This window comes from Diplotaxodon limnothrissa, linkage group LG17, assembly GCF_057381915.1.
Source record: "Diplotaxodon limnothrissa isolate DT_005_m linkage group LG17, D_limnothrissa_male_GT1.1, whole genome shotgun sequence".
NCBI classification, from domain to species: Eukaryota; Metazoa; Chordata; class Actinopteri; order Cichliformes; family Cichlidae; genus Diplotaxodon; species Diplotaxodon limnothrissa.
Window position 1 is genome coordinate 33,307,551 of NC_140612.1, and position 15,221 is coordinate 33,322,771.

The window sequence follows — 15,221 nt, forward strand, 5'->3', positions numbered from 1 at the left end:
AAAGTTTTACCAGAATTCAAAAAAAAGAAAACGAAAACTTTGAGCTGTCATGTTCGCAGACACACACACACAACCAAAAACATAACCTCCGTGGCAGAGGTAACTATTTTGGAGTCCATCATGGATTTTCAACCTCCTCTGATAATACATATGTGATGATGACTATTCTCACTCTCAAATGAACACCATCAAACACTCCAGGTCATCACCTCATCCAATCTTTTAAGATTAATAGGTTAAACCTCAAGTTCTTCAGACTCAGAACTGTTTAATTCCCGTATCCTTTTCAAGTCTTACAATCTACAATTAATTTGCCCACACCCACTTATCATATTTCCCATGTTACTTGAATATCTTATTATGCTATCTTTGTCACTGTTTGTGTAATTTGTTTCCAGCTGCATTTTTCAGTTTCTCTAACTGTTAATTTTCTGTTGACATCATCTCACCGCTCCCCCACTCCCAGCCCAATCACGTGCAATAATCACATACATTTCCACATCCTCCCATCAGCTGTCTCACAACAGTGACCTTGAGCAGCAGGCTGCTGATTGGCTTCTGTGTTGATGATTTGGAGGTCACAAACCCCAGCACTTGGAATTAATGGACTCTGCTTCATGACTACAGGGCCCTCGACACATAGATGCCCACATACACAGATGCCACGGCTAGTAATAGACGGTCAATGGGAGTCACAGCCCTTACAAACCTAATTATGTGAGCCAATGGCAGGCATCGGCCAGGGAGTAGTCGCTATGACACACACATAAACATACAGACCCGATCACGGCAGCACAGAGATATACCTACAGGTCATGTCCACTGGCATTGCTAACTCTTCTAAAAAGTATAACACTTTAGCCAGTGACAGGTGTAGGCAGTGAAAAAGTGCACACACAGCACCATCTGGATCACGTGCACACGAATGTGACGACAGCACAAGACAAAAATCAGCTGTAGCGTTGGGTCGTTTGTAAAATAACAAGCTGCAGACAATTTGGACTAGGACTGAAAAATGCAGGTCAAACCACCATAAATCATATAAAAGCAATGCAAAAAAACAAAAAAATGACACCAAGAAGTGCTTATTACAGAACTAATACCCATATATACCCTATGCACAAACACACAAAACAAAACGCACCGAAGAGAGTGCACTGCCACATTTACAAGCACATACTCCAACAACTATTTAATTTCCCTTCAAGCTTCGAGTACACAAACAGTTGCTCTTGTTGAGCTATATTGCTTCTTAAATCCCAACAGCTAATTTGATCTGGGGTTTAAGGTTACTTATTACAGCCAGCAGTGCACTCCACAATATATATATATATACACACACTAATTAGAAGACAGTATTTGTCTCTGTTGACAGACTTTCAGAGCTACGATGTTCTAATGAAGACTTATTCAATCTAATGTGATGTGCTTAATCAGCTGGCAGATGTAATATGAAAAGCTGGGCCTGCTTTTAGGATAAACTGGTTTCCCTGAAAACTGTCAGTCTGGTGTGCCTAGTTATTGTTTTACGCTGTACCAAAATAAGTAGAATGTCACAGGCTGGGTCTCCGACCCAGCACTCTGAGTTTTCTTTGTATTTTTTTGATATGTTATTAGTTTGTGTTATTTCCTATTTGCCTTTAGTTTAGGCAGTTATTGTTCCTGGGTTTTCTATGTTTTGGGGTTTTCTATTTATTTCATCACGTATTAGGTCTGTTAAGTTGTGTTGTCATTTCCTGTTTTATTCTGACAATGTCATGTGTTCTTTGTTCATTGTATTTAGCTTTCCTCTCCTGGTCCTGTCATTAGGTTTATGTCTGTCAGCTGTTTTCCCCCATGTGTCGCCACTTCCCCTGATCACCTCATGTCTGTATTTAAGCCTTTTGTTTTCTTCATGCCATTGTCAGTTCGTCTGTTTATCTCACCAGAGTTACAGTCATAGTCATAGTCATAGTCTTAGCCTGTTTATTTTCCACCTCAATCATAGTTATAGTTTTTGGTCTTAGTACCTTTAGTGTTTTGTTTCTTAGTGTTTTTCCAGCTTAGTGTTTTGTTTCTTAGTGTTTTGCCTGTTTGCTTTGGTCTCTTGGTTCATTTCCTGTCGTCATCGCAATAAAGGTTCACTTTTCTGTTAATCATTACTATTCCTCGTCATCATCTGCTTTTGGGTCCTGTTTCCGCACACATCGGCGCACCCCGCCGTGACAGAACGAACTGACCAGTCATGGACCCAGCGGATTCTGCTCTCACCGAGTGTCTGGAGGAGACTGCTCGGATCCAAGCGATCCTCGACCGCTTCTTAACAGCGCCCGATTTGAAGAGCAAGCTGGTAATGATTAACGTTGCTGAAGCTATTATGGAGAGGGATCCCCGCCTTCTCCAGCTCCCGGACTCACCTGCCATAGTTGATGCCTTTACGAGGATAAAGGAGATGCTGCAGGCCCAGGGACTGTCGAGTCAGGAAATGGCTTCCAGCACCCACCAGTCACAACAACCCCACAATCAGTCATCTCCATTGCTGCCTCCGGAACCTGAGTGTGTTCGTGTCGGTTCGCTGAGATTCGCCGCAGCATCACCACCTCTCAGCTCACCAGTTTCCACGCCCTCATCACAGTCTCGCCATACTCCTGTCACAGTTCAGCGCGAGGAAGCGCCGCACACCATAGACTTGGACGACGACGAGCGCCAGTCTATATTCTGCGCTCTCTTGGAGGAGGAGCTCCGGTGGAAGCCGTGGCTCATTCCGGAGCACGAGCACTCTTTCCGGGGAACTCGACTGGCTCTCGGGGGACCTCGGAGTTACCAGGGACTTCCACCCATCGCTCCGCCGTCTTCCACTCCTAAGAAAAAGCGGCGTGCGCGCCACCGACGCTCCGTATCACAAACGCAAGTGAGTGATTACATTTTGGCTCCTCATGTTTTCTCTCAGGAAGTTGTTGAAATTGACACTACTTTTCCGGTTAATGAGCCCGGCTATACAGAGACTGTTTGCCCTGGAAAAGCTAGCCATCAGGCTCAGCTAGGGTTGCCAACTCCCTGAAAAATAAATAAGGGACACCTCGTGGCCAGGGCCGGGCAACCCAGTTGTCTTCACCCTTCCCAGTGTGGTGAATTTTCTAGCTCTTTTTTTGTGTGTGAAATTATTTTTTTTAACCATTTGACTTGAAGTTGATTTAAGTACATGCATATTCTATTCTTTGTGATATGAACACATGTGAAACAAATGATCATTTAGCCATTTATTTTTAGCTCAAAATGACAACATTAACACAGTAAAACAGGTCTCTTTCTTAAACAGAAGCCTGTCATGCTTAACTTTTGAGAATAAAAGTAAATCTTTCTTTAAAAGCACTCTGTCCTGCTTAACTTAAAATAATAGAAAACAATAGAAAGAAAAATATTCTTGTAACTGTGCACATTTAGTGCATTTAGTACAATTGGCTTCAGTTGAGGTATTATTTCAGCTTTTCTAATGCTAATCAGCTGCTCCTGTTTGTAAACCCGCTTGTTCCCATGATTACGCATCATAACTCATCATTATTCATCTATGTATTACTTTTATGTATTAGTCATCAATTTGTTGTAATCATCTATCCTTGCAGTTGTTTATTACACAAAATAAATTATATTATCACACTTCTGGCCACATAGCGCTGATATTCACTGCACATGCCCATATTAACTTTTTCCAGCCAGGTGTTTTCCTTTTCCCATTCTTCCCTTTCTCTGAGGGGAACAAATATTGCTGCTCTAATGCTGGGCTTATGCTGGGCTCACACTGTGCGATTTTTGGCCCATTTTGAGACGATTTTTGAGTCGTGCGACGGTTTTGGCGATCGGCCCGATTTTGGCCTTCATCGTGCGTCGTGTAGTATACGTGGGGTAACGAGAAGTGATTAACACCTCACGACCAGCTCCCGATCATCAATCGCTCGTGAGGGTGTCACCACAGCCGCTCACACTGCTCATGCGCAAACACGTAAACGTCGGTGAAAAAGACGGCGCAGCGCGGCTGTGCAGCGTGTGATCTGGACACAAGCGATGGAGGCACAACTTGTAGAACTTTGGAAAGCTCATCCGAGCCTTTTCGATGTGGCATCACAAAATTATCACGACCACAACAACCGTGAAAATAGTTGGATTTACACTGCTGCTCATTCACAGCTGCCTGATCATGTTTTTCATTAGCAATTTAGCAAAGTTGATGGTGGTGGTGTGTCTGTGTGAGTGAAAGACTGAGAGAGCGAGCGACAGATTGTCTGTTATAACCTTCATGTTATGGAGGCACAGTGTGAGCTCTCAGGTCGCATCAGAGCATCGGGCGGTATAGTGTGAGACCTGCATCGTGACCTACCAACTTCTAACCCTGCGAGTCAATCGTGCAGTTTGAGCAGGAGCTGAATAACGTGACTGAAAAAATCGCACAGTGTCTGCCCAGCTTTAGGTGTACTGTCGTCCGAGACTTGCACCGCAGTGTCGGCGTTTGTTTCCCTGTTGGCCATGCTTCTTGTTGTGGTCATCTGTTGTCTTCCGGTATTTTCTCCGCAAGCGACCTTTCCTCGACCAATGAGATGAGCGGTAATCTGAATTGTCATACTCGAATAGCTAGGTTTCATTTGACGTAGACGTGACGTCGACGTAAAGCGCGAAATTTGACTGGCGGTCGGAAGTGAAAAAGATAAGCGCAAAATCACAGACAGACAGTACGCAAAATGCCTATGTCCTGTTGTGTTTACGGATGCTCCAGTAGGTCGACCAGAGAAACTGATAAACGGTATTTTAGGGTACCAAAAATAGCCCAACGAAGAGGAGAAAAATGGAAAATTCTAACCGAAAAACGTAGGAAAAAATGGATTTTAAATTTACGTTTACAGTCGGGAGGAGCAGAGTCTGCCAATGCCCGTGTCTGCAGCGACCACTTCGTCAGAGGTAATGTTATGTTTGCAAACGAACTTATTAGCATTAGGTTGTCGTTAAATTCTCGTTTACTTAGTGCTTTTAAGTTAGTAGTCTAATATTGACTTGATTGGGACTATAGGCTGCCCAAGTGCTTTGGATGACGAAGAGTCGGAGGACTGGGCTCCGACGGTCAATCTCGGCTACGAACGAAAACCCAGATTGGAATCAGTTCTCAAACGAGAGAAAAGAATGAAGCTTAAGGCAGAACAGCATCGATGTGCAGAGGCGATTTTGGATATGCAACAGACGGCTGAGAATGGTTTACCTTGAAACAAACAACTGTCACTCTAACGAAGTCCTAAGGATGTGGCATGTTTGTTGACGTTAAAGCCGCTACCGCTAACTGTTAGCGTGTTTAAGATAAAGCAATATAAGAACAAACACTCACCCTTGCAAACACCAAACTGTATCCATCACGGAGACGTTTTGTTCCAAGGTTGTGGACCCACCCGCTGACAAAAAAATTGTACGCCTCCAGACTCTTGAAAGCTTTCATTTGCTGCCTAGTGTAGTAAGAAGTCTGGAGGACCAAGTAGTTGGTGATATCCACAGCCTCGATAGTAGGCAAATCCTTTACTTCTGTGGTGTATTCGGACATTTTCAAAGAATACGGATCACGTCCGATATATTTTTTAACTATCTGTTTATATCTCTCCCGAGAAACGGGGTCTAAAGTTGCACAATAGCTGCTCTCCTGACTCTCCACAGTGTCCTCCATGTTTACTTCCGCCCTCCACTCAAAAATCGCGCTGCCTCCGCACGTCATCAGAACCACGTGACCGCAACCCAACTATTGTCATAAGTGTGCTGTCAGCTCATTGGTCACAAAGCAGGAGAGGGGCTGGGAATTATGTTTTCAAACAAAGCGTTAATTCCATTAAAAGTTATAGGCCACTTTTGATTCTCACTGTATTACGGGACAAAGTGCGTCCCTTATTAGCTCAATACGGGACGTGTGCTTTTGTTTCGAAATACGGGACGATTCCGTATTTTAAGGGACGGTTGGCAACCCTAGGCTCAGCTAAGCTGCTGTGGGACTGCTATCCAGGCCGGTTTGGAGCCGGAGACGGAGGTACAGCTGGTGCAGCCAATTTCAGTGTCAGCCGGAGGGCCCGGGGAGCCCGTCCGGCCTCAGGTTTCGTCTGCTGGAGGTTCAGGAGAACCCAGCCAGCTTCATGCTTCGTCTGCTGGAGGTTCAGGAGAATCCAGCCAGCCTCATGTTTCGTCTGCTGGAGGTTCAGGAGAACCCAGCCAGCTTCATGCTTCGTCTGCTGGAGGTTCAGGAGAACCCAGCCAGCTTCATGCTTCGTCTGCTGAAGGTTCAGGAGAACCCAGCCAGCTTCATGCTTCGTCTGCTGGAGGTTCAGGAGAACCCAGCCAGCTTCATGCTTCGTCTGCTGGAGGTTCAGAAGAATCCAGCCAGCTTCAGGCTTCGTTTGCTGGAGGTTCAGGAGAACCACACCAGCCTCATGCCTCGTCAGCTGGAGGGCCCGGGGAGCCCATCCAGCCTCATGCCTCGTCAGCTGGAGGGCCCGAGGAGCCCATCCAGCCTCATGCCTCGTCAGCTGGAGGGCCCGGGGAGCCCATCCAGCCTCATGCCTCATCAGCTGGAGGGCCCGAGGAGCCCATCCAGCCTCATGCCTCGTCAGCTGGAGGGCCCGAGGAGCCCGTCCGGCCTCAGGTTTCGTCTGCTGGAGGTTCAGGAGAACCCAGCCAGCTTCATGCTTCGTCTGCTGGAGGTTCAGGAGAATCCAGCCAGCCTCATGTTTCGTCTGCTGGAGGTTCAGGAGAACCCAGCCAGCTTCATGCTTCGTCTGCTGGAGGTTCAGAAGAATCCAGCCAGCTTCATGCTTCGTCTGCTGAAGGTTCAGGAGAACCACACCAGCCTCATGCCTCGTCAGCTGGAGGGCCCGGGGAGCCCATCCAGCCTCATGCCTCGTCAGCTGGAGGGCCCGAGGAGCCCATCCAGCCTCATGCCTCGTCAGCTGGAGGGCCCGAGGAGCCCATCCAGCCTCATGCCTCGTCAGCTGGAGGGCCCGAGGAGCCCATCCAGCCTCATGCCACGTCAGCTGGGGGTTCAGGAGAACCGCACCAGCCTCATGCCACGTCTGCTGGGGGGCCCGAGGAGCCCTTCCGACCTCATGCCACGTCTGCTGGGGGGCCCGGGGAGCCCATCCAGCCTCATGCATCGTCAGCTGGAGGGCCCGAGGAGCCCATCCAGCCTCATGCCACGTCAGCTGGGGGTTCAGGAGAACCGCACCAGCCTCATGCCACGTCTGCTGGGGGGCCCGAGGAGCCCTTCCAGCCTCATCAGAGCCTTCATCCTCGCCAGGCCCAGCCTCATCAGAGCCTTCAGCCTCGCCAGGCCCAGCCTCGTCAGAGCCTTCAGCCTCGCCAGGCCCGGCTTCGTCAGAGTCTTCAGCCTCGTCTGGTCCGGCTTCGTCAGAGTCTTCAGCCTCGTCGGGTCCGGCTTCGTCAGAGTCTTCAGCCTCGTCGGGTCCGGCCTCTGCTTGTGCTTCTGCTACGCCTGGTCCGGCCTCTGCCAGTGCTTCTGCTACGCCTGGTCCGGCCTCTGCCTGTGCTTCTGCTACGCCTGGTCCAGCCTCAGCCTCTGCTTCAGCGTCACCTGGGCCAGCCTCTGCTTCAGCGTCACCTGGTCCTGTGCCCTCCAAGCCTCGGCCGGTACGCCTGACACTTGGGCGCCGCCGCCGCCTTCCGCACGGCCGGCCCCCTGAACTGTTTCCACGCCGTCGCCTTCCGCACGGCCGGCCCCCTGAACTGTTTCCGCCCCGTCGCCTTCCGCACGGCCGGCCCCCTGAACTGTTTCCACGTCACCGCCGTCGAGGTCGGCCCCCTGAACCGTTTCCGTGTCGCCGCCGTTGCCGTCCGCACGGACGGCCCCCTGATCACATGAACTGTGGCTTTCTGGACCGTCACCCCCCGGGCCGGCCCCCTGATCACATGGACTATGACTTTCTGGACCGTCACCCTCCGGGTCGGCCCCCTGAGGAGTCATGAACTGTTCCCTGCGCTCCTGTGATTTTGATGGACATTTTGTTTTTTTTTTGGCCTTGTTTCTGGCCCTCCGTCCTGGACCCCCACCGCCCGCCCTTGGTGGGTTGTTTTTGGTTTTGTTTTTCGAGGTTTTAGGGCGTCTGGAATCCGCCCTTAAGGGGGGGGCTCTGTCACAGGCTGGGTCTCCGACCCAGCACTCTGAGTTTTCTTTGTATTTTTTGATATGTTATTAGTTTGTGTTATTTCCTATTTGCCTTTAGTTTAGGCAGTTATTGTTCCTGGGTTTTCTATGTTTTGGGGTTTTCTATTTATTTCATCACGTATTAGGTCTGTTAAGTTGTGTTGTCATTTCCTGTTTTATTCTGACAATGTCATGTGTTCTTTGTTCATTGTATTTAGCTTTCCTCTCCTGGTCCTGTCATTAGGTTTATGTCTGTCAGCTGTTTTCCCCCATGTGTCGCCACTTCCCCTGATCACCTCATGTCTGTATTTAAGCCTTTTGTTTTCTTCATGCCATTGTCAGTTCGTCTGTTTATCTCACCAGAGTTACAGTCATAGTCATAGTCATAGTCTTAGCCTGTTTATTTTCCACCTCAATCATAGTTATAGTTTTTGGTCTTAGTACCTTTAGTGTTTTGTTTCTTAGTGTTTTGCCAGCTTAGTGTTTTGTTTCTTAGTGTTTTGCCTGTTTGCTTTGGTCTCTTGGTTCATTTCCTGTCGTCATCGCAATAAAGGTTCACTTTTCTGTTAATCATTACTATTCCTCGTCATCATCTGCTTTTGGGTCCTGTTTCCGCACACATCGGCGCACCCCGCCGTGACATAGAATGACACTGGTTATGATGCAAGGAGGTAGCCGATGCAGGGATAAAGGAAGACCAATTATAGCTGACCTTCTGCTACACTTCTCAGAAAGTAAAACTTACAAGCTCGTATAGATCTGTAGAATTACAGCTAAACAAAACAATCTGTTATACCCTCAAGTGTAAAACTCCAAAGTACCTTGGAGCATTTTCATCTCTCTTTGGATCTCTAGTCAAATAACAATTTACACATTTAAGCTTTATTGACTTTTTCCCCAAATGGTTGATAGCAAGTGAAATAATGGAAGAAGTCAAATATAGTCTTACCTGTGCATTTCTTCAGGCTACCAGGCCGTTTACCATGCATTCCCAGTTTACAGTTAAAGTTTTCCTCCCAGAATTCAGCAAACCAAACATTTCTTCTGTTGTTGGACAGCGAACGGCTACGGAAATACCGGTCAAATGCTGTGTAAAAGACAGACAGGGCAAAGGTTAAAAAGTATGAAAATGAGTTATTATTTTTTTTGTTTTTCTTTTTAAAACTCTACTGAATACATCTCCCTATTTATTTTGTTTAGACGAGCTGCTTTCGACACTTTCAACCCAGATATTGTTAAATGGCGTAATAGGAGAGGGCACCGGTGCTTCAGGGGTTATTGGCTTCATTTCTACTGAGCCTGTCTGTGCTAGAAAATTAGGTGTTCAGCACAATGTAATAGATTTTGACACATAAATGCGTAGGTTATGAATAGCCCACGTATGGTATGGCTGAAAAGCTATTTTGGTTGAACCGGTCAGTATTGGAGCTCCTATCAAATACTGACGTAAAGAGAAAGAAAAGCATACATTTTAAAATAAGCTTCCACAATAGATTGGATACTTGTCCATTTTAATAACAAGATAAGAGGAACTAAAAGAGGGGAACATGTTTCTCTACTCATAGGAATGAAATACCTGTCAGCAAGTGGCAGGGTGGAATAAAGATACGGGCAAAAGAAAAGAGACGTGCAGATGAGAAAAAACTACTTTCTTCATACCATAATTAAATGTGAAAGAAGCTTCTTAAATGCATGGCATTTTATCTGCCACATGAACCTTTTAACAATTCATCAGCTCATCGGCTATCTTTCTTTGTTTCCGTGCAGGGTTAGACTTTCATTTTAGCCGTATGCTACAGTAAAACTTTTACAAACTAGGGGATTTTAGCTTTGACATGAACTCTCTGATATATATTTGAGAAATTTAGGTTTTTGGTTAATGGATTTTTTTCTTTTTTGGATGTTCCAAATATGCAAAAATTCTCTATTGTGCAAAAGCCTCAAGCCACCCCTCATTTCTTACATTTTGCTAAAATAAAAACTCAGTGCAGTAATTTATTTAAAAAAGATATGCAAAAAAACAGAAATACAGCATATAAGGCAAAAACAGAGTTTTTACATGAGCTTTAAAGTCAGTGTTTGGTATGATCGTCTTTACTCTTTAACAGAGCCCGAACTTCTTAGGCAAGCTTTCTCGTAATTTCTTCAAGTAGTCTTCAGGAATAGTTCTTCAGGTTTCCTCAAGGACATTCAAAGCTCTTCTTGTTGTTGGGTGCCTTTTGTCCTGTGCTCTGTCTCATGGTCCAACATTGCTTCAATAATGTTGAGGTCCAGGTGCTGGGGAGGCCTATCCATGATTAATGGTGCTCAATTGTGTTTTTTCTGTCCGGGCATGCTTTTGCTGTACTGCCATGTGTTTGTGTTTGGGATCATTGCATTGTCATATTGAAAATTGCTGCCAGTCAGATGCTTTCCAGATGGTATTGCACGATAGATCAAAATCTAATATATGTGTTCATAATTTCATAAATTCTGACAAGATCTCCGACACCACTTACTGAAATGCAGCCCCAAACCACAACAGAGCCTTCACCGTGTTTTATAGATGCTGTAGACATTCACTGCTGTACCTCTCTCCTCACCTCCTCCATGCACATTTGGTATATCTCATCCTTACCATTTCCCTTCCTTAAGAATGGCTTTTTGACAGCCACTCTTCCACTGAGACCATTTCTGATGAGGCTTCAGTGAACAGTGTCTGTCAGGTCTTTACTGATTTTTCCCTGTTCCTTAAGGAGATGACTTTCCTGAACTGTTCAGCCACTTTAGATAGTTTTAAGCCTGGCACATCTTCTTTCGTCTTCTTGTCTTGCAGAGTTTGCTGAAAGTAGAGTGGACTGAACATGAGTGAAAAAGCAACCCATGTCCAAAGAAAAACTCTGGAAGGCCTTTAGAACATCTGGCTCTTTGGAAGCACAATTTAAAGAAATGAAGCATGGCTCAAGACTTTACACAGTACTTTAAAAGGAGTAGGCTTTTCTCTAACCCAAGTCCTACATCTAACCATAGATGGCTTGTGACCGGGTGGGCAAGAAGAAATGACTGCAAAGAAACATTTACACTTAACTAAGAAGGCGCAACACATGCTCTGTAGTTAAGTGTAACACTGGGCACGTGAATGATTCCATGTGAGGTGTGACAGCCTGTGCCATGCCAGATTCACTGTAAAAGCTAAAAAGATCTCTCCTGATTAATTCAATGTGCTATTGTGGAAATGGGTAATGTGTGCACCTGGGATGCTCTACTGATATTTGACTGCTGGAAATATTAGTCTTACTCTTTTTGTGCCTCAACAGTAAGATGTGCCATGTGGAATCACATGCTTCCCATTGTGATAACATTACATTCCTAAAAACAGAAATATAATCATTTGAGGTACTTTGAGGGTCTAAAAAGCACAAACTTAATTCAATGATAATAGAAAAATAGAAGTATTGCTACCAGTTGGGCAGTTGTTTGGAAGCACACAGTTCCTATGATTACATTTTAGATTATATTTTGGTACATCTCATGCACTGCTTTCTTATAGACTGTAAAACAATAAGTTCATATGACATTTTTAGTGTCCTGTGTAATAATACATCGATATAACCAAGCCAACCTTTCCTCAGTCTGAATCAGTGTTGAAACTGAACTCTGTGAACAATGATATATTCATTTAAAACTGCATTTAAGTACTGATGAATAGAGATGAAACCATGTAGACTTTAGTTCTAAAGTTCTTTAAAGGGTAATACAATTTCAGGTTAGTAAAAATAAAAATAAAAAATAAAAAAAATACTGTAGCATTTATTAAGTCTCTTCCAACCAGCTAAGTAAAGTAATATATCAATGTCTGCCCAGACTCATAATATATGGAGTAAAAATATTAATGGAATTTAATATGTGGCCACCAAAGATTAATGTCACCACTTTAGTATCTGACCAAATTGAAAGTGCTCAACATCTCTGCATCTACTCTTGAATTATGGTGTTGAACAGCAGCCAGAAAGGGTGTTTTTGCAAAACATTAGCATGTCACAGTGAAGCAGAGCTCTCCCCTTTTGGATATAAAATGACACCAGCTAATCATTTTATCCAATTAGATATCTGTGTAAAATTTATTCAAATGAATCAACTTGTGGCAACCCCCCCCCACACACACACACACACACAAAAATAATCATGATGTCACCGAGATCTTTGACTACCAAATTCTGATAACTATGCTTATTTCCAAGAGAACATTTAAGACAGGTGGAATGAAATTTCCTCCCAGTGTTCCCGAGATATTACATTCACAAGAATAGCACAGGTTGGGTTTGTCAGCTTTGTCTACCTTCAGAAAATAAATGTGTTCACCAGAATAAGTTATACATATGGATTATTTATGTAAAAACATAATGCCTCTGGCCAGGACTGTCGCAGGACATAAAAAAGTACCTCTGAAATCAACAAAGTCGCTCATATCAGAAATGTTATTTGATGCTTCTGCCTCTAATCTGCAGATTAAATGTGAAGCCTGAGCCTGAAGACAGTTACCTTAGTTCAAAGACTACTGGATGGGAAAAACAGAAAGCCTTTTTTCAAAGATACAAAAAATATTATCTGGTGTTATATTCCTTATAAAAAATGTAAAAGTGACTCATGCACTTAGAGTGACTTTTGTTTTTCCTTTTTGTTTTGTTTTGTTTGAGACTAGCTGTTTCCCTTGTTTCTGGCAACTGCAATAGCAAAGGTAAACACAATGTGACACTGTTGAGGGAATTTGTGGCATATTAACACAATTTAAAACTGCTGCCTCACTGCGTTAAAAACAACATTGTGGTGTTTTTGGACCAGTTGTGAAGCAAAGTTTTGCCTTAAATTATTAAAGTTACAGCAAGGAAGTACTTCCAAAGTACAGGCCAGAGACATCTGTTTTTAGCAGGAAGGCCAACAATTTCATTTACTTCTCTTTTGTTTCCTGTGGAAATAAAAGCTAAATTATACAGCATTGGGAGCCCAAAAGATGATTTCAATGAGCTTGTTATGGCATCAGAATAATTCTCAATGCGTGAGAAAACATTTACCTCATGTGCAAAAAGATCCCATGTTTGAGTCTATGTACTGTACTATACTATGTCACTATAAATTACAGTTTAGACACATTTTAAGCTTTATATAACACATGTTGCAGAATTGCTGCATTATACTGCATTCTCTTTCTAGGTGTACCAAAAGAAAAGTCTAGTCATTAATCCTCACTCACATCTCTTCTGTCATTTCTTTAAAGTCGACATAGCCTTTCTTGTGAATCTGCCAAAGCTCCCTTTGATTCATTTAAAGTTCTATTTCTCTCCCTCGCTTCCAGTTTATATCTTGTCACCTATGTGGCCCTCCAGGAGTCAATTATCTAATAGAGAGCTCTGACAGAGAGCAAATGAGGATATTCTCCCTGGTGTATTGGCAAAAACTTGTTGCCCACTGGGATCAAAAGTGAGAGAACATGAGTCCATTTCATTTCTGTCTCTGGTCTTTCCCCTGAATCCTTAATTTGATCTATCAAAGTTTGAGCAGACGCTGCTTCGGCTTTCTTTCATTTGCCACAAATCCAGTTTCAGTGCAGGTGAGAACTACTTTTATTATTCCTCACATCTTCTCAGTTATTACCTGCACGTGTGCTGACAGCTTCGTATATGCTTGTTATTATCCTTACCATCCACAGATGCCCTTTTGGGAAGAATTGTGATGGCCCCCTCGGCCACCCTCTCCTGGCCAATCACAGGGGAGATCTTGGACCCCCAGCTGTCTGAACCCACCCACAGGAAGTGACCCGTCTGGTTGTTCCTTTTAGCTGCATCCAGAACTCGTCTGTTTTAGAAAAAGAAAAGATAATTCAAATATCTGAAGATAGACTACAGCAGACAAGTCGAGCAGTGGGGTATTGATTTAGGCTTAACCCTACATAAAGATCACTGCAGCTTTTTTCTTGTACCACTGCTTATATCTATAACTGATGCAGCAACAGGCAGCATCCGTCTTGCCCGTGAGGAGTGACTCCTTTTTTTTCTATCCATAAAATGTGTGAAAAACATGTCATCAAGTATTTATTTCCAAATCTCAAGCATTCTGGAGCTTAGCATTCTGGACAGCATTTATCTAAAAAGGCTTTATTCTTCAAGCATTTTTGGCAGGACCCAAAGACAAGAGGTCTGATTGACCAGTAATTAAGCCATTTCAGGGGGTCGTATGAGTCAAAACTGCATTTTATAATATTTGAATTTTTTTGTTTAAATCTCAATTTTCATAACTGCCTAATAATTATGTACATCATCATTCAAGATGTAAATGCAATAATTGTGCCTGTAGTATAGTGCGAACTCTTGTCGGTACCACAATGCAACACTTCTAACCAAGTGAGTTGCTAAAGAATAGCGATATGAAAACCAGGTCTTTTCTTCTTCAGAATAACATAATTGTAATCACAGCGAGCATGTAGGTGTCAAAAGGTTTCTATTGTAAAATATGTTGAAAATGTCACAGAAAATCTTATTAAACAAAAAAGTACACCTGATAGCAGCGGGAAAGTTGACCAGCAGGGTTCGTTTTTAAAGTGCACAACACGTACCGTATGTCATCCTCATTAGCGAACATGATGATGGCCCTGGCATTGGAGGTCTCCAGCAGGCGTCTGATGATCTTGTCAAACTCCCCTGGCCTGGGCTCCCTGGGGATCTTCAAGGACTGGGCAATACACACACCACCTGAGACAGAAGAGGGGGGAAAAGCAAAAGGAGGGACAGATTGCATCATCTATTTTAGATTCACTGATTTGCATTCTGTTTTCAACACTAATTTCACTCTCGGGTCGGCTTGTACACATTTCTGAAACTATTCAAAGCACTCTGTGTCGAGGCCTCTGACGAAGGCTTTAACACTTCGAACACCCTCACAGCTTTGAGATAAAGGTAAGAGTAAGTGGTTGGTTAACATGGCAGCAGAGAAAGAAAGCAAGATATTCACTAAAGTCCGGGAAGAGACATGACTGAACGTAAAATAGTACTGGCTGTTCAATACAATTTGTTCTCCAAAAGATTCAAGACAA

The 15,221-nt window shown here is 44.1% G+C and overlaps 1 protein-coding gene across 1 annotated transcript in view; it reads right to left on the reverse strand.

Moving 5' to 3' along the window:
• grm8a (glutamate receptor, metabotropic 8a) overlaps nucleotides 1–15,221 on the reverse strand; it is a 295,041-nt gene that overhangs the window by 77,912 nt on the left and 201,908 nt on the right. Inside the window, exons 3-5 of the mRNA XM_085376663.1 lie at nucleotides 14,745–14,880; nucleotides 13,833–13,987; nucleotides 9,105–9,242 (exon numbers count right to left, since the gene is read on the reverse strand). Of these exons, the coding sequence (XP_085232789.1) occupies nucleotides 9,105–9,242; nucleotides 13,833–13,987; nucleotides 14,745–14,880 (429 nt within the window). The remainder of the gene's footprint in view (nucleotides 1–9,104; nucleotides 9,243–13,832; nucleotides 13,988–14,744; nucleotides 14,881–15,221) is intronic.